Here is a 19822-nt window from a genome sequence, read left to right as displayed (position 1 = left end):
CTTACTAAAAGTATACGTGCGCCCGAAAGCCATAAATGCCGTGCGCAAAAAAATATTGAGACTTATAAAAGCGTGCGTACGCCAGAACCTGCGTAGGATTCACTTTATAAATCCCACTCAGCGGAAGATTGTGCGCACATGCGTCTCCTCCCCGAAATAACCATATATGGAGCTTACAACGCCTAGTTTTACTATGCATATCCTCATCTGCATATTATTTGCATATGATTATTCATCCACGTGATAACATGTTTAACGGTACAAGACATTTGGAAAATATGAAATACGGATGTGCCGTCACATTATATTAATTAAAACCATTTAGTAGCCTATCATTGCCTTGTTTTTGAATAAATAAATCAAATAGTAAAATACATTTCAGATAAAGTTTTTCTCAATCTTTTCCACTGGCCAAATAGTATTTTAATTGATTTATATTTTTAATGGAAACAGGTAGACCTTGTTGTGCTTTATATTTGCACAATCTGATATTATCATAAGCAATTATCTCTGATGTTAAAACATTAAAACACAGCATGCCAAATGAAAAGTGTTCAAAAGCATTGCATCCACAACAAATATTTATAGGCTATTTATTGAATATACCAGAAAATATATATATATATTTTTTTACTTTTCAGTAGCCTAAATGTCATGTAGGTTAGGCTAAGTGTTTAACTCCATTAATGAGAATGGCATATTTAATCTAAATGTTTATATCAGAAATAAAACATAGTTTAAAAAAATCATTATTTTATTTAAACTAACATGCACTGTAGCCTATTTATGATTCGGACTCATAATGAAGATTTACAGTTTCATCTGCCGTTACGCGTCAGTTTCACTAATGGCCCAACACGCTCGCTGGCGCGGACATTTAAGGTGTGGATTTTTGCTTCAAGTGATAGGCTTGGTGAGTGAAATTATATTTGTATTATCTTTCTGTATATGTATAATTTTATTTAGATTTTCTGTCTAAAAGTAACCAAAAAGACATTTAACTCTAGCTCACCATCGGTGTCGCCAAACTGCTCTATCTCCAAAACGTTCGTACGCATGGGTCAGAGTTTGCGTGCAGGTGCACACATTTTCCCGTCAAGTTTGTTTTTATAAATCACATCTTATGTGTCGGAAGTGGCGTACGCCTCTTTCAGGGCCTGTTTTGTGCGTACGCAACGGTTATAAATGAGGCCCCTGGTGAGCATAATAAAATCTTCTTCTTTTTTTGAACTTTTAAAAAAAAATCATACCCCAAACTTTTTACAGTAGTATATATGAAAAAAAAAAATATCTCACTCACATATGCTGTACTCTACAGAAATATTAAAGCATTCTGCTCTCTGATGTATTAGTGAGGGACCAAATGACTGCCGTCTACATCAAAGAAGCTGAGTAGCAAATGTTCAGTGGCTGCATTCAGGACCTTCAGATTGGCTTTGTGTACCAGAGGGTCTTACTCTTTCCCAGAAGAACAAAAACACACATATCCACAGCAGCCGTCCAAGTTTAGGTCCTGAACCCAAACCGTCAATACTAGTATAATAGAACCCTCCGGTGCTCTCTGTATTGGGGTCAGAACTGAATTTGAAAAGGAAAGTGAAAGAAGATATATGGGCTGCAAACAATTCTGAATTTAATTTAGGCTCCTCCATTCTTTTCCTCTAGTTCTCATTCTATTCTTCTGTCATAGCATTTTCCCTCAGGGACTGGAAACACAGAAGCACAGATGTAGGTTGCAATGAGACAATCTGTTGGCTGAGGTGCTTTCTAACAAGCAGAGGTGGACAGATATGGTTATACCACTAAGTTTCCTAACTGACAATATCCTGTTTGCAAGTAGATGCCTCCAGCAATGTAAAATCCGACACACTCTTTAAAACACACTGTAAATAAGAATAAGCCATTACTAGTCAGGCCTCCTTTACTCACAGGGCTTTGGCTTGCTTACAGGATGTTGCACGCTTACTAGTAAACGTACAACCACACATGTTGCCAGGTTTTATGGTGCAAGAAAAGCACATTTTCTCACAACCTCATAACCCTTTCAGGCACTAATGCACCCGAGTCTAAATGTCTACAGATATTGGTAACGCTTAACAAAGCCTGATGTATAATGCATTAAAAATATTAATAATGTATACTGTAATGCATTAGATATTTTAATAATTAATTGTTATCACAGATAGGCCTGTCACAATCATGAATATTGTGCTACTAAATGCTGTTTTGTTCATGTCACTTACAGTGTAAGCCCAATAATTACTTGTAATTGAATATAACGTAAAAATACAAATATAAAAAATTTAAGATTAATATGATTACAAAAATAAAATTGGCCCATATGATTTACTATAACATATATTTAAGTACTGAGTAATATTAAGCAACTACATGTACTTACTATAGGGTTAGGGTAGGATTAGGATTTGGTTGATGGTTAGTTGCATGTAATTATGCATAATTTACTGTTATTACTATGGTAATACATGTAACAAATGTAACAAGGACACTGTAAAATAAAGTGTTACCCAATTTCTTTACGGTTTTAGTTGAAAACGGTGTCGTGTAAACAGTCCCATACTGTTATAGCCATAAAGATATAGCCATGATTTTGCAATTATACATGAGAACATACAGTACAATGTTTTTGTAACCTATGTTATGTTTTAGTTTTGCTTTCACTCTGTTTGCTCTGATCCCGTTCTCCTTAGTTCCTGTTTCCCTGTTTGTTAATTAGTTTCCATAGTTCCCAAATCAACGCACCTGTTTCTCTTTTGATTACAGATTATGTTCACCTGTGTTCCCTGACCCTTGTTAATCCTTGTTTAAGCCTGTGTGTATATACTCCCTGTTCAGGGGTGTGTTTCCCAATAGAATCGTTAGCCAACGATGGTCGCAAGTTCCGTCGTTATCAGCATACAGTAGTTCAACGAGTCTGTTTTTCCAGAAACCATAGTTCTAACAAACAAACGCAAACAGCATCGCAAAGTTGTGTGGTTGGAACGACAGCTCTCGACCTGTGGTTAGAAGCATAGTTTCTTGTTTGCATGACATGTGGAGTCAATAAATCCTTGTCTTGAGCAAAATAAGCAAGCTGACATTCAGTACAAACTATTTTATTTAGAATATATACGATATGTCATTTACATCTTTTAGTTTGTCAAGAGATTTAAAGACAAACCTGTAGGTGGCAGTGTAACGAGAAGCTCAAGCCCACGTTAGCCAATCAAAATCCTGAAAATGGTCACATACAGTACTGTGACGTCGGCTGTAAAACTCAGTTTTTCTCATTTACATGCAAACGTGCAAACGAAGTTTTCCAAAATCTCCACTCTGGCCGGAGTTTTTAGAAAGAATCGTTTTCAGAGGCGAATTCTCCGTTTGCGTGTAAACGAAGGGCACAAACAAAGGGAAATGTCTCCGTTTTTCAAAATAACCATGTATGTGTAAACGGGGCCTGTGATTTATAGCAAAATATCTAGCATTAATTCGATCTCAAACAGATTCATTAAAATAAGTTATTACTCCAACACCTGCGTGGTTGGACGACCAATTTGTTTCGGGAAACAGTCGTGACTAGCTAGTTGATTTATTCAACGATGCATCGTACTATGGTAGTTAAGCATCGTTGTATGGGAAACACACCCCTGTTTAGTTCCTTGGTCTGATATTGTTTCAAAGTCAATGTTATGTGGTTGTTTATTTCCCCTGAAATCTCCATAATTTTTTCCGTCTGGATTATAATAAAGATGATTTTTGATTGAACTCCTTCGTCTTCCGCTCTTAGCAACAGCCACCTAGTGTTTTGTATTAATATACTTTTATATTATACATACAGTACAGGCAACAAGTAAAGTGTTACCTAACTGTTCATGTCTCTTTTAATGGTATACTTCCACACAGCAATACAGTACTAATCTAATACAGTAGTTAAGATAAAATGTTTAGTCAAAGGAAATGGCCACAGTTCTTTAGATAAATTCTGCTAAAAAGGTCATTTGTCAGTGATCATAATGAGTTTATTCCAGCGAATGTGTGCTTTCATTCTCTTCCATTTCCAAGGTCCATTCAGAGATTTCCCTGCGCTCCTCTATAATAAGCTATTTAATCCCTTTACAGGCTGAGGATTAACGCTCATCTGACAGGGGAACAGAACTGTGACTCTAAGCTTTTTTCTTAAAAGAACTTATGTCTAAGCTCCATTACACTGTACAGTTGCTCCTAGGAACAATGTAAGGTTCTACGAGGGGCACCGAACACCTATTTTTAAGGGGGCACCAGTAGATGTCAGACTTGTTTCAGTTAGGGAAGATGAAACAAAACACTAATGCCACAAAATGTGCATGCTTTGACAAATCTTGTGATTATTTCTTCCTTAAATACATTACATTATACAAAAGGAGGAAAAATGTAACATTAAAGGGGTGATGAACTAAGAAAACTAATTTTGACATATAAGAGGTCATCATACTACCGATTTACGAATATTGTGGCGAGCACGATGAGGTTGAAGGCCGTGGGAGGACGGCGCGAGTCAGTGTGCTTATAAAACGTAAACTTTTTTATTTATTTTTGAAACGTCAAAGGGTATCAAACACCGCCTCCGCAGAAGAAGATCAACGCCTACTTCAACACTGCCTGTTTAGCCCCGCCCACCGATTCGCGCATTACATGAAACTCATTATAATATATGTAATGAGTTATAATATATTTTTTTGAAATGACTGATTGTTTCGCTAGATAAGACCCTCATTCATCGTCTCTGGTGTCGTTTAAAGCCCTTTGAAGCTGCACTGAAACTGTTATTTGGACCTTGAACCGTTTGAGGCCCATTGAAGTTCATTATATGGAGAAATGTTTTCATCAAAAACCTTGATTTATTTTCGACTGAAGAAAGAAAGACATGAACATCTTGGGTGACATGGGGGTGAGTAAATTATCAGTAAACGTTTTTTTAAAAGTGAACTAATCCTTTAAGTGTCACATGATCCTTCAGAAATCATTCTAATTTGCTGATTTGCAGCTCAAGAAACATTTATTTATTATTAACAGTGTTGAAAACAGTTGTGCTGCTTAATATTTTTCTGGAAACTTTTATATTTTTTCCAGGATTCTTTGATGAATAGAATGATCAAAAGAACAGCATTTATTTGAAAAAGACAAAAATGAAAAGTGTGTCACGTTTTCTAATTGACCGTGTTGGTCCCACTTTATATTAAGTGGCTTTAAGTACTATGTACTTACATTGAAATTAACAGTTTGATACAATGGACTTATTGTGTACATACATGTTTTTACATTGTACTTATATTTTTAAAATACCTGCATGTAATTACAGCTGTAATTAATGTATGTAATTACATTTGTAATTACACTGTTGACCCTTCCCTTACACCTTAACCCACACTTAAACTTAACCATACCAGCACACCTGTCCCTAACCTTACCCGTATCACACCGCAATAGCAGCAAAAAAAATTTACATTACAACATGAACACAATAAGTACATTGTACTTATTTTTCGATGTTAGTACATAGTACTTAAAGCCACTTAATATAAAGTGGGACCAAAGTGGGTCAATGTAGGCCTATTTCTTTAAAAAAAAAATCATACCCCAAACTTTTGAATATTATTTTAAATCAATAGGCCTAATTAAAAGGATGATTTGGACAACCTGCACAGCTCATTTTAATTAAGAATTTAAGTAAAAAATCTTAATTTAATTAACCATCTGGCCTGCTTGTCTGCTAAGCTTAAATTTTAAATGTTATTATTTCAAGATAAAAACTGCACAACTAGAATGAAATGTGAGTATTGGGTGAACTATCCCTTTAAAAGGGCATTTGTCTTTATACGACCTATGTATTTGTGTGCTCTCAAACACCGCCTTCTACAGCACAACCTATATCTTGTTCCCAGGTGAGTGGCGTCTCTGTGTCGTGAAGTGGACCAGTGTGGGACTGGGGGACAGGTGTCTCTGGCTGTCAGGAGGACACAATCGCAGTGATCACCTGCGTCATCTCTCTGTGGGAATCCTCCCTCAGTTCCCTCTCGAAAGTGCCTGTTTCCTGCACTAATACTACCAACTGAAAGAAACCAGAAGAGCAGTGTGGCTTATGTCACTCCAATCCTTAAGTGGATTAGTTATTGAGTACTCTCACTTCCTTCATAAGTGTATCAGATGGCAACAGATGGGAGGGAAAGCGAAAAGGGTTTTGTTAATTTTTTGATGTTTTTGTCTTGATGCATGTTTTCTCTCTCTCTCCAACAGTAATGGTCTCAACAACCGCTGTACATTCTAGAATAAAGCGTTTATGGCTCAATGCATTTTTGCATTGCACAGTTGATTAAACATTATTTATACTCTGGCGGTCAAAAGTTTGGAAGAATTATGTTTTTATTTTTTTGTGAAATATTATTAGAATTAAAAAATAATATATAATATAAATATTTTAGATTTTTTTTTAATGTAATTTATTCCTGTGATGGCATCATTACTCCAGTCTTCACTGTCACATGATCCTTCAGAAATCATTCTAATATGCTGATTTGGTGCTGAGTTATTAGCATAGTGCTTAATTATTAATAACGGTGGTGGTGGGGGGGGGGGGTACTTTTGACCGCCAGTAAATATATTTGTGTGCATATATATTTGCAATGCACCATATTTTCCCCTTTTGTATTTATGAATTAATAATTTACAATATCTCTCACAACTAATGAAGATGGTTAAGTAGTTAAAACGTAAGTCAACTTAAATTGTCCCCCTTACTTTTAATTCACAAACTATGCTGCTGTAACCTTTTCACGGAAACAATTTCAGTAATTGAAAATAACAAAGGCATAGTATTTCTCTCCCCCATTGTTTTAAAGCAAGGCTTTATTGACGTAAATTCTCAGAAATCTGCTGGAAGAGCCCATTTAAGAAAAACACTTGTTATCAGGAACAATTGTACCCTGTATGTTACGGCCATTACAGAAAGATCAATCTAGGTCAGTTCAGGCCACCCAAGAGGTTTTATTTCTACTGAATACATGTTCTAGAGGAGACCGTTGGACAAACAACAAACAGGTGGTCAAAACAAAAGGTCCAACATAATCTTTGTAAATTGGTCTCTTAATGCATTGCATTAATGCTCTTAAGCATTAATGAGTCCTGTCACAATGAAAAAAATACACTAATTCGGTCTATTATTGCATTCAGAAATTATATTTTATGGATTTCTAAAAGCATGTAAAAATATATATGTGGCATGTTAAGACTGTAAGAGAGAAAACGCCCCATTCTCTTGTCCTGCTGTCACAACCACCTGGTGAAATGGTCACTTTTTAAGAAGTTGCAGACCATAAGGGCAATTCATGTCAGATGCATCTGTCCTGCACGTGCAAAAAAAGTACTGTGGGGGTCTTACAGTAATCTATCTCCACATTTTTTACAGTTTTCTGTACAAACTCAAAATCATTTACACATCCACAACGGTAGCTACTTCTCTCATAAGATATAACTTGTCTGCTATAGACTCAGGTTAAAAAAGTCCTGCCAACTCAAGGACGATTTTTTTTAAACATCTGTCAGATCACTTCTCTAACAAACACAATCAATTGTTTGCCACATTGCACTTCTGTTGAATATTGCTATACACTACTGTACATTAACAGACACAATGAACTTTAGTTCAAGTAACATTGAGGCAAATGTCCTGGACATCTTTAAAAAGGTCAAATAAAGTATGACCCTATTTTCATTTAAATATCAAGAGCTGAATGATTTGTTAAGTGGACAATCTTAAATCATGGGAACAAGAATGACCCATGAGAACAAAGGTCAGTGAATGATGACATAATTGTCATTTTCAAGTGAACTATTACTTGAAAGAAAGCTTTTTTCATTAAACAAATCAATAATGGGACTGCAATATGTCTGACCCCTCACCCTAATCATTCAGGATAATTCATAATATTGATTGCGAATGTCTCTGCTTTATTATTAAACAACCTTTGCCTGTTATTAACATAGCCAAAAGAATGTATATTCTGTATAAGTTTACATTTACGTTTCAGTGTTATTGACCATTATAGAGGCAAGGCGAGTTAAAACTGCGTTAAACACAAGTAAATAAATAGTTTGTGCCTCGTGCATACATCACGATCTGAATGTAAGGGAAATGCATTTTAATCAACAGTTGAATGCTCTTCCACACAGACAACATCAAAGTACTTACATGAGAGGACTGGGGAACTGCGATGGGCACGAGATATGAACAGAAGCGAAGAAGAACATCATCATCACGGAGATTCGGACCGGATTCATGATCAGATCTGTTGATCCCGACCGTACCATCATCTGTCAATCCACACCAGTTACTTTTCTTCAGAGATATAACGTGTCGCTCTCCTGTCCTGCTGGATAATCTGATTAATTCCCGTCATCAGTTTAGAGACAGGCGGGATCGGATTGGTGATGAGTGTCCTGTTGGATATCTCTATACGCACCGTTTCGTGTTACATGGCAAAAGCGCGTGTGTGGCTCTTCTGTGTGATCATGCGCGCGCTCTGATCAAACTACTGACCCCATATAGAGGGGAAGGAGAGATCAATAGCCCCGAATCAACGTCATTCTGCCCCCACCTCTCTTGCCCTCTTATTGCAATAGCCTGTTATCTTTCATCGAATCTTGATACAAAGCAACCCTCTCCAGTCCCTCTCTCCTCCTCCTCCTCCTCCTCCTCCTCTTCCTCTTATGCTTCCTCAACACATACTAAGTAACACCCTTCTGAAATCAATTAAGAATGCGCACAAAAGTGCCAAGATACTCTCCTGAAAGCCAACACAAAGGATGTGGCATTTTGATTTACGTGGATATGTGTTTGCATGCATAAAGAAATGAAATACAAATAATTGTTCAAAAATATTGAATTTATTTGTATTGCTATTTCAAATGATACTAATAGTTACGCAGCGTATGCTTTATAACTATATTCATTTTATCAAAACAAAGTCATCGACATGCAAAAACAAATATTCATTAATTTTGATTAGCCTGATAAAATTATAAAATTATAGCTTAAATTATATAACGTATCTGTATACTACTACAAATAATAATGATAATAATAATAATATGATAATTAGATTATTATTAGAATTGCCAATTATTTATTGTATATTTTAAAATGGTTATATTTAGAAATATTATATATTTAAATACATCATAGGCCTATACATTTCACATATTAATATATTTTCATAAATTTTTCTTCTTTTTCTTGTTATAATAAAAATAACAAAACAACATCCACATGCAAACAATAACAACACCAAACTACATAAAGGCAATTTAGTTGAATTAGCCGGATATCTGGGCTAAGTGAAGGCGCATCTGTTTTTGTGTTTTTTGTGTGTGTTTTTTTTTTTTTTTTTTTTTTTCAAATACATCCGTTCATTATTCATTCAGGGCATCACTAAATGATGCATCTCATTCATAAACGCTTCCATGCCTATATTTTGCATGCACAGCATCCTTTTTCTTTCTTTTTTTCTTTTTTTTTTCTATAATGTAAGGCAATGCTATAAATCGCAGCCGAGTTATATAGCTATGGTCGTTTAAATGAGATACTCTTTATTTTTCTTCCCAATGCAATAAAGTTAATAAGCGAGCGAGCAGGGATGGGAGGCAGGTCGGGGCAGTAAGCGGCGAGTTACCCAGGGATTTCGGCTTTCAACCGTTGCCAGGCAACCGCGCTCTCCGAGGCAACAACGAGTGTCAAAGCAAGGCGCGTGCAACAGGGCGCGAGACTGAGAGAGAGCGCGAGCTCTATAATAGGAAAGGCCTTGTGCTTTTGTTCCCTGGTCTGCATGAAGGTCCATTAGCACCCATCCATCCCATCGAACCGCGGATCCAGAAGGGCCTAGAGGATGTTTTTGTACTGATGCACCAACCGCAGCCCCTCTGATGGAGAAGAGATACAGTGACCCTGTAGCTTCAGGTACAGAGAGTAGCCAACTATAACAGGCCAGGATAAAAGCCCCGGGCCAGCACTCGGCTAAATGAAAAGATGCCGTCCCATCATCAAAAACACACTTTCTCATTAAAATTCCCAATAGTTCTTAAATAGACAGCGCTGTTGTGACCTCTTTCCTCTCATGCACGGCCCAGCCGATGATTAAAGGATGCTGGAAAGCGGAGTGCATGTGCACTTTGCTTGCAGTTTAATGTGTTCATCCAACTCTTTTCATACAGGTCTGTGTTTATGGGGTCGGGCCTGCACACAAGAGGCTCTGTCAGTGAAGTGTATTAGACATCGATGTGCATTAAAAGCATTTCCGAGGACCTTCCAGGTGCATTTGTGGGTGAAACTCTTTATGTGTCGGCGAAGTGTTGGTCTGTTTGCGAGCGCGCCTGTGGCTTGACCCTGGGCCATTCAGTGAAAGCTAATGACCAAGCTCGTTTAATGATGGCAGGAGAGTCTCGATCTGTTTGTCTAGACCAGGGTTTTCAAACTGGGGGGCCGCGAGGAAGTGCTAAGGAGTCAGTGGAAAAGTTGTAAATATAGGGGGAGACCGAGGATGGTAGTAACACTTTTTGTTTGTCTCGGTGGTTGTTTGTGCTATAGAGCTCTCAAACTTTGATAACTTTGAAACTTTTTTTACATTGACTACCCCAATAATACTGGGGAGAGTTGTAACACAGGCTGGGTGATGTAACAATGAGAGGTGATTTAAGATCCACCCTATCTGAATAATGAACAATTTAACCCTTAAAGGGATAGTTCACCCAAAAATTCTTAAGCCATACTATAGGTGTATATGACTATCCAACACGATCACAATGGATGTGCGTATCTATACCACAAATGTTATTTCTCGTACCATATGCCCAAAACGTTTTTTTTTTTGCGTGCATGCTACGCACTGAAAACCCTTGGGTAGGATTAGGGGTGGGGAGTGCGTGCGTATTACACACCATAAGGTGCGTATGCACGCAAAAACTATTTTTGCCATATAAATGGCACGAGAAATAACATTTGTCGTATAGATAAGCACTTTCATGAGATCGGGCAAGACTATCTTCTTTCAGACAAACACAATCGTATAAAATTTTAAATATCCTGGCTCTTATTAGCATTATAATGGGAGTGAATGGGGGGCGAGATTTTGAAGCCCAAAAAAAAGCTCCCATCCATCATAAAAGTAATCCATACGTCTCCAGGGGTTAAAAAAGACCTTCTAAAGCAAACCGATGCGATTGTGTATAAGAAACAAATCCATATTTAAAACTATAATAAATATATATATATAAATATAGCTGCAAGCAGCGATTACGGGCCCAAGCCGGTGGCACCGCCACCCTGGTGCCTTTAGTTACACTAAAGGCACCGGGCTGGCGCTGCCACCGGCTTGGGCCCTCCATCGCTGCTTGCAGCTATATTTATATATATATATAAAAAGCCGCCACCCCGTTGCCTTTCGGGTTCCTGTGCACGACGGGCAATAACGTAACCCCGCTTTGACTGTCGAGAAGAAGTCTGCTTTAGAGCTTGTATCAGTGTGAGTCTTTCTGCTCCCCTCCAAACACACACAGAAAAGGGGGGGCTGTATAATTTTTCTTGGAGGAGTATATAAAATTCCAGGGGGATTAGTTTTTAAACAACCCATAATAGCCGACTTCCTGTTGGACTGGCGTAAAACTTGATTAAATCTATATGTGTACCGAGTTTCATATTATTACATGCAAACGTGTTTGATATATGGACCAAGTTTTTCAAACCAAAATATCTGACTTCCTGTTGGTCGGAGCTAATGACTGTAAATTAGAAAGTTGTCCGGCTCGGGGAGATAAATATAAATACCGATTTTTGTTACTGTAGGTAAAACTAATAGCCCATTTTTGACTAAAGGTGGCGCTACTGAGCCCCTCCACCGCGCCCGTTTCTGAAACTTCACACATGCCTAGTACCTAATAAATCTGATATGCATGTTGAGTTTCATGCAATTTGAAGCATGTTAAGAGCCTCAAATGCACCCAAAAAGAATATTAAAGTTTGATGCGTTGCCATGGCAACAGTATTTAAGATATCAATAATCCTTTCACAGGTCTACATCTGCCGTGTGTTTACATTATACAGATGAAGTTTGAAGCAAATCGGGTAAAAATAAGAGGGTGATTTCAAAGCATTTTGAAAGTGACACACTTCCTGCTGCCAGTTGGTGGCGCTATAACTTTGACTCACAATAGTCACATCCATGTGATCGGCCTCTTACAACAAACACACTGCTGAAGTTTCATCAAGATCAGTTAATGTATGAGGATGTTATAACACACTTCCTGTTTCCAATATTCGCCATAAATTCGTTTCCTCGCCACGGCCAAACCGTTCGAGATATCAAAAATCCCCTCGCAATTTAGCATCCTCCATGTCTTGACTTCATGCACACCGAGTTTCGTGGTCATCCGATGAATTCTCTAGGACAAGTGTTTCAAATGCCAGAACATGCGTTTCCATCCAGCCCATAATAACCGACTTCCTGTTGGACTGGTGTAAAACTTAGAGCACGAAAGTTGTTCGGCCCGATGAGATCTATATGTGTACCGAGTTTCATATTATTACATGCAAGCGTGTTTGAGATATGGACATGTTTTTGAATCCCATTCCAGGGGGCGCTGGCGAGCCCCCCTGCCACGCCCGGGTCCCAGCTTCAGTCGGGACCTAATGGCCGCGGGTTCTGACATTTGTGCAAAGTTTCAAGAGTTTTTGAGCACGTTAAGGCCCCCAAAAGTGCCCAAAAGGTAGTAAAATAATAATAATAATAATAATAATAAATTAAAGCTGCAAGCAGCGATGAAAGGGCCCTCGCACCCGTGCCACCGCCACCCGGTGGCTTTAGGAAGACAGAGCACGGTGGGCAATGTGCATTTAAGTAGGTAAAAATAGGAGGAGTATGTCAAAGTCAGTTACAAAAATGTCCTTTATTATGGGTATAATAGCATGCGTTATCACTCAGATAAGTGTTGCTAGCATGTTTTAGCATGTTTCTAGCATGTTTAGAACTCAATGGCATATTAAATATGTCTCTAGTAATGCATCACAGTGTAAAACGTGTCACTTCCTGTCGACAGTAGGTGGCGCTATTACTTTAACTTAAAATTGTCATGTAGATGTGTTCAGGGCAGGACTCTTATCAAACGTGTGAAGTTTGGGGCAGATTGGACATTGCCTTCTTCAGTAACACCAACTTCCTCTTTCATTGCATTAGCGTGCTTTAGCACTTAGCTAATAATTGCTAGCATGTTTTAACATGTTTCTACCATGTATATAACTCAATGGCATATTTAATATGTTGCTAGTACTGCATCACAGTGTTAAACATGTCACTTCCTGTTGCCAGTAGGTGGCGCTATTACTATAACTGAAAAGTGTCATGTAGATGTGTTCAGGACAGGACTCTTATCAAACGTGTAAAGTTTGGAAAAGATTGGACATTGCCTTCTTTAGTAACAACAACTTCCTCTTTCATTGCATTAGCGTGCTTTAGCACTTAGCTAAGAATTGCTAGCATGTTTTAACATGTTTCTAACATGTATATAACTCAATGGCATATTTAATATGTTGCTAGTACAGCATCACGGTGTTAAACATGTCATTTCCTGTTGCCAGTAGGTGGCGCTATTACTATAACTGAATATTCTCATGTAAATGTGTTAAACATAAGAATATTCAACCGTGTGAAGTTTGGGGCAGATTAAACATCCAATGCCTGAGTTACAGCAAATTCCTATTTAATTGCATTAATAGCATGATTTAGCACGTAGCTAATGTTTGCTAGCATGTTTTAGCATGTTTCTAGTATGTTGTTAACATGTTTAACACTTGCTGGCACTTTTTTGTATGTTATTAGGAGTCCAAAACAGTGTTAAACATGTCACTTCCTGTTGCCAGCAGGTGGCGCTATTACTATAACTGAATATTCTCATGTAAATGTGTTAAACATGAGAATATTCAACCGTGTGAAGTTTGGGGCAGATTAAACATCCAATACCTGAGTTACAGCAAATTCCTATTTAATTGCATTAATAGCATGATTTAGCACCTAGCTAATGTTTGCTAGCATGTTTTAGCATGTTTCTAGTATGTTGTTAACATGTTTAACACTTGCTGGCACTTTTTTGTATGTTATTAGGAGTCCAAAACAGTGTTAAACATGTCACTTCCTGTTGCCAGCAGGTGGCGCTATTACTATAACTGAATATTCTCATGTAAATGTGTTAAACATGAGAATATTCAACCGTGTGAAGTTTGGGGCAGATTAAACATCCAATGCCTGAGTTACAGCAAATTCCTATTTAATTGCATTAATAGCATGATTTAGCACCTAGCTAATGTTTGCTAGCATGTTTTAGCATGTTTCTAGTATGTTGTTAACATGTTTAACACTTGCTGGCACTTTTTTGTATGTTATTAGGAGTCCAAAACAGTGTTAAACATGTCACTTCCTGTTGCCAGCAGGTGGCGCTATGACTGTAACTGAATTTGAGCATGGTCATGTGTTCAGGACAGAACGCTTATCAACCGTGTGAAGTTTGGGGCAGATTGGACATCCAATGCCTGAGTTACAGCAAATTCCTATTTAATTGCAGTAATAGCATGCTTTAGCACTTAGCTAATGTTTGCTAGCATGTTTTAGCATGTTTCTAGTATGTTGTTAACATGTTAAGCACTTGCTGGCAAATTTTTATATGTTATTAGGAGTCCAAAACAGTGTTAAACATGTCACTTCCTGTTGCCAGCAGGTGGCGCTATGACTGTAACTGAATTTGAGCATGTTCATGTGTTCAGGACAGAACTCTTATCAACCGTGTGAAGTTTGGGGCAGAATGGACATTGTTTGCCTGAGTTACAGCAACTTCCTGTTTCAAGGCGAAACATCAAAATTTGTCAGGCCGCCGAGGACACGCCCTTCGACGAAAACTCTAGATCTTCGCAATTTAACGTCGCAAAGGCCTTAAGATTACACTCACCAAATTTGAAGATGATCAGATTAAAACTGTAGGAGGAGTTCGTTAAAGTACGAGGCCTGAAAATGGCAAAAACTGCACAAAAATCAGAGAGGAAGTTCAAAATGGCTGACTTCCTGTTGTGTTTAAGGCTATGCTCCAAGAGACTTTTTTGTAGGTATTGGGTCATTACATGTATGTACCGAATTTCGTACACATACGTGAAACGTAGCGGGAGGCGCACTCCGTTGAACCTTTATAGGTGGCGCTATCGAGCCATTTTACCCCGCCCAATTGTGAAACGCATATCAGATGTAAATTTTCGCCAGTTCTGACGCGTGTGCAAATTTTCGTGAGTTTTCGTGCATGTTTAGGCCCTCAAAAATGCGATTAAATGCGGAAAATAATAATAATAATAATAATTAAAGCTGCAAGCAGCGATGAAAGGGCCCTCGCACCCGTGCCACCGCCACCCGGTGGCTTTAGGAAGACAGAGCACGGTGGGCAATGTGCATTTAAGTAGGTAAAAATAGGAGGAGTATGTCAAAGTCAGTTACAAAAATGTCCTTGATTATGGGGATAATAGCATGCGTTATAACTCAGATAAGTGTTGCTAGCATGTTTTAGCATGTTTCTAGCATGTTTAGAACTCAATGGCATATTAAATATGTCGCTAGTAATGCATCACAGTGTAAAACGTGTCACTTCCTGTCGACAGTAGGTGGCGCTATTACTTTAACTTAAAATTGTCATGTAGATGTGTTCAGGGCAGGACTCTTATCAAACGTGTGAAGTTTGGGGCAGATTGGACATTGCCTTCTTCAGTAACACCAACTTCCTGTTTCATTGCATTAGCGTGCTTTAGCACTTAGCTAAGAATTGCTAGCATGTTTTAACATGTTTCTAACATGTATATAACTCAATGGCATATTTAAAATGTTGCTAGTACTGCATCACAGTGTTAAACATGTCACTTCCTGTTGCCAGTAGGTGGCGCTATTACTATAACTGAAAAGTGTCATGTAGATGTGTTCAGGACAGGACTCTTATCAAACGTGTAAAGTTTGGGAAAGATTGGACATTGCCTTCTTTAGTAACAACAACTTCCTCTTTCATTGCATTAGCATGCTTTAGCACTTAGCTAAGAATTGCTAGCATGTTTTAACAGGTTTCTAACATGTTTATAACTCAATGGCATATTTAATATGTTGCTAGTACAGCATCACAGTGTTAAACATGTCATTTGCTGTTGCCAGTAGGTGGCGCTATTACTATAACTGAATATTCTCATGTAAATGTGTTAAACATGAGAATATTCAACCGTGTGAAGTTTGGGGCCGATTAAACATCCAATGCCAGTTACAGCAAATTCCTATTTAATTGCATTAATAGCATGATTTAGCACCTAGCTAATGTTTGCTAGCATGTTTTAGCATGTTTCTAGTATGTTGTTAACATGTTTAACACTTGCTGGCACTTTTTTGTATGTTATTAGGAGTCCAAAACAGTGTTAAACATGTCACTTCCTGTTGCCAGCAGGTGGCGCTATGACTGTAACTGAATTTGAGCATGGTCATGTGTTCAGGACAGAACGCTTATCAAACGTGTGAAGTTTGGGGCAGATTGGACATTCAATGCCTGAGTTACAGCAAATTCCTATTTAATTGCAGTAATAGCATGCTTTAGCACTTAGCTAATGTTTGCTAGCATGTTTTAGCATGTTTCTAGTATGTTGTTAACATGTTAAGCACTTGCTGGCAATTTTTTATATGTTATTAGGAGTCCAAAACAGTGTTAAACATGTCACTTCCTGTTGCCAGCATGTGGCGCTATGACTGTAACTGAATTTGAGCATGGTCATGTGTTCAGGACAGAACGCTTATCAAACGTGTGAAGTTTGGGGCAGATTGGACATTCAATGCCTGAGTTACAGCAAATTCCTATTTAATTGCAGTAATAGCATGCTTTAGCACTTAGCTAATGTTTGCTAGCATGTTTTAGCATGTTTCTAGTATGTTGTTAGCATGTTAAGCACTTGGTGGCAATTTTTTATATGTTATTAGGAGTCCAAAACAGTGTTAAACATGTCACTTCCTGTTGCCAGCAGGTGGCGCTATGACTGTAACTGAATTTGAGCATGTCATGTGTTCAGGACAGGACTCTTATCAAACGTGTGAAGTTTGGGGCAGATTGGACATTGTTTGCCTGAGTTACAGCAACTTCCTGTTTCATGGCGAAACATCAAAATTTGTCAGGCCGCCGAGGACACGCCCTTCGACGAAAACTCTAGATCTTCGCAATTTAACGTCGCAAAGGCCTTAAGATTACACTCACCAAATTTGAAGATGATCAGATTAAAACTGTAGGAGGAGTTCGTTAAAGTACGAGGCCTGAAAATGGCAAAAACTGCACAAAAATCAGAGAGGAAGTTCAAAATGGCTGACTTCCTGTTGTGTTTAAGGCTATGCTCCAAGAGACTTTTTTGTAGGTATTGGGTCATTACATGTATGTACCGAATTTCGTACACATACGTGAAACGTAGCGGGAGGCGCACTCCGTTGAACCTTTATAGGTGGCGCTATCGAGCCATTTTACCCCGCCCAATTCTGAAACGCATATCAGATGTCAATTTTCGCCAGTTCTGACGCGTGTGCCAATTTTTTTGTGAGTTTTCGTGCATGTTTAGGCCCTCAAAAATGCGATCAAATGCGGAAAATAATAATAATAATAATAATAATAATAATAATAATAATAATAATAATAATAATAATAATAAACAGAGCAATTCCAATAGTGTCCTCGCACCATCGGTGCTCGGGCCCTAATTAAAGCTGCAAGCAGCGATGAAAGGGCCCTCGCACCCGTGCCAACCGCCACCCGGTGGATTTAGGAAGACAGAGCACGGTGGGCATTGTGCATTTAAGTAGGTAAATATAGGAGTATGTCAAAGTCAGTTACAAAAATGTCCTTTATTATGGGGATAATAGCATGCGTTATCACTCAGATAAGTGTTGCTAGCATGTTTTAGCATGTTTCTAGCATGTTTAGAACTCAATGGCATATTAAATATGTCGCTAGCAATGCATCACAGTTTAAAACGTGTCACTTCCTGTCGACAGTAGGTGGCGCTATTACTTTAACTTAAAATTGTCATGTAGATGTGTTCAGGGCAGGACTCTTATCAAACGTGTGAAGTTTGGGGCAGATTTGACATTGCCTTCTTCAGTAACAACAACTTCCCGTTTCATTGCATTAGCGTGCTTTAGCACTTAGCTAAGAATTGCTAGCATGTTTTAACATGTTTCTAACATGTATATAACTCAATGGCATATTTAATATGTTGCTAGTAATGCATCGCAGTGTTAAACATGTCACTTCCTGTTGCCAGTAGGTGGCGCTATTACTATAACTGAAAAGTGTCATTTAGATGTGTTCAGGGCAGGACTCTTATCAAACGTGTGAAGTTTGGGGCAGATTGGACATTGCCTTCTTGAGTAACAACAACTTCCTCTTTCATTGCATTAGCATGCTTTAGCACTTAGCTAAGAATTGCTAGCATGTTTTAACATGTTTCTAACATGTTTATTGCTCAATGGCATATTTAATATGTTGCTAGTACTGCATCACAGTGTTAACCATGTCACTTCCTGTTGCCAGTAGGTGGCGCTATTACTATAACTGAAAAGTGTCATGTAGATGTGTTCAGGGCAGGACTCTTATCAAACGTGTGAAGTTTGGGGCAGATTGGACATTGCCTTCTTGAGTAACAACAACTTCCTGTTTCATTGCATTAGCATGCTTTAGCACTTAGCTAAGAATTGCTAGCATGTTTTAACATGTTTCTAACATGTTTATAACTCAATGGTTTATTTAATATGTTGCTAGTACAACATCACAGTGTTGAACATGTCACTTCCTGTTGCCAGTAGGTGGCGCTATTACTATAACTGAAAAGTGTCATGTAAATGTGTTCAGGGCAGGACTCTTATCAAACGTGTGAAGTTTGGGGCAGATTGGACATTGCCTTCTTGAGTAACAACAACTTCCTGTTTCATTGCATTAGCATGCTTTAGCACTTAGCTAAGAATTGCTAGCATGTTTTAACAGGTTTCTAACATGTTTATAACTCAATGGTTTATTTAATATGTTGCTAGTACAACATCACAGTGTTGAACATGTCACTTCCTGTTGCCAGTAGGTGGCGCTATTACTATAACTGAAAAGTGTCATGTAAATGTGACCTGATCCAGCAAAATGAGTCACAGTGACCCAAAATTCAAAATTGAGATTTTGATATCAATGGAAAGAGGAGATCATAAGCTTTCAAATGATATCCTAGTCAAAGTCATACCTTGAATGGTTTTAAAGATATACACATTTGAATTATGGTCGTCTGCCCTCTTTTTCCAACTGGAAACCTGAGAAAATAGCTTTTAAAGTTTTTTGCCCGTATTTTTGTAGATATCTTTCAAAATCCATTGCATTTAAAGTGATAAACTATTTTTTTTACAGCTTAATTTAACCAAAGATATTAATATATATAAATGCTATTACAGTAAACTAGGCTGAAGATCAAATTATTGTAAAGTATTTATTTGAATAAATATTTTAAAAGGCACTTTTACAAAGATTTACAAAAATCAGAAAGATTGAACAGAAGTGCTACATTTTAGCTACGTGTGTGTGTGTGTGCGTGTGTGTGCGCGCGTGTGTGTGTGTGTGCGCGTGTGTGTGTGTGCGTGTGTGTGCGTGTGTGTGTGCGCGTGTGTGCGCGCGTGCGTGTGTGTGTGTGCGTTTGTGCGTGTGTGTGTGCGTGCGCGCGCGTGCG

The 19822-nt window shown here is 38.1% G+C and overlaps 1 protein-coding gene across 1 annotated transcript in view; it reads right to left on the bottom strand.

Moving 5' to 3' along the window:
• The window catches only part of LOC307002415 (voltage-dependent calcium channel subunit alpha-2/delta-1), a 121827-nt gene extending 113096 nt beyond the window's left edge, over positions 1 to 8731 (bottom strand). The window contains exon 1 of the mRNA XM_079619997.1: positions 8225 to 8731. Coding sequence (XP_079476123.1) covers positions 8225 to 8346 — 122 coding nt within the window. The 5' untranslated portion in view covers positions 8347 to 8731. The remainder of the gene's footprint in view (positions 1 to 8224) is intronic.
• Between the last annotated feature and the right edge of the window lie 11091 nt (positions 8732 to 19822).

This window comes from Phoxinus phoxinus, assembly GCF_949152265.1.
Source record: "Phoxinus phoxinus genome assembly, chromosome: 8".
In the NCBI taxonomy this organism is placed as follows: Eukaryota; Metazoa; Chordata; class Actinopteri; order Cypriniformes; family Leuciscidae; genus Phoxinus; species Phoxinus phoxinus.
This window is presented reverse-complemented; position numbering and strand designations above follow the sequence as displayed.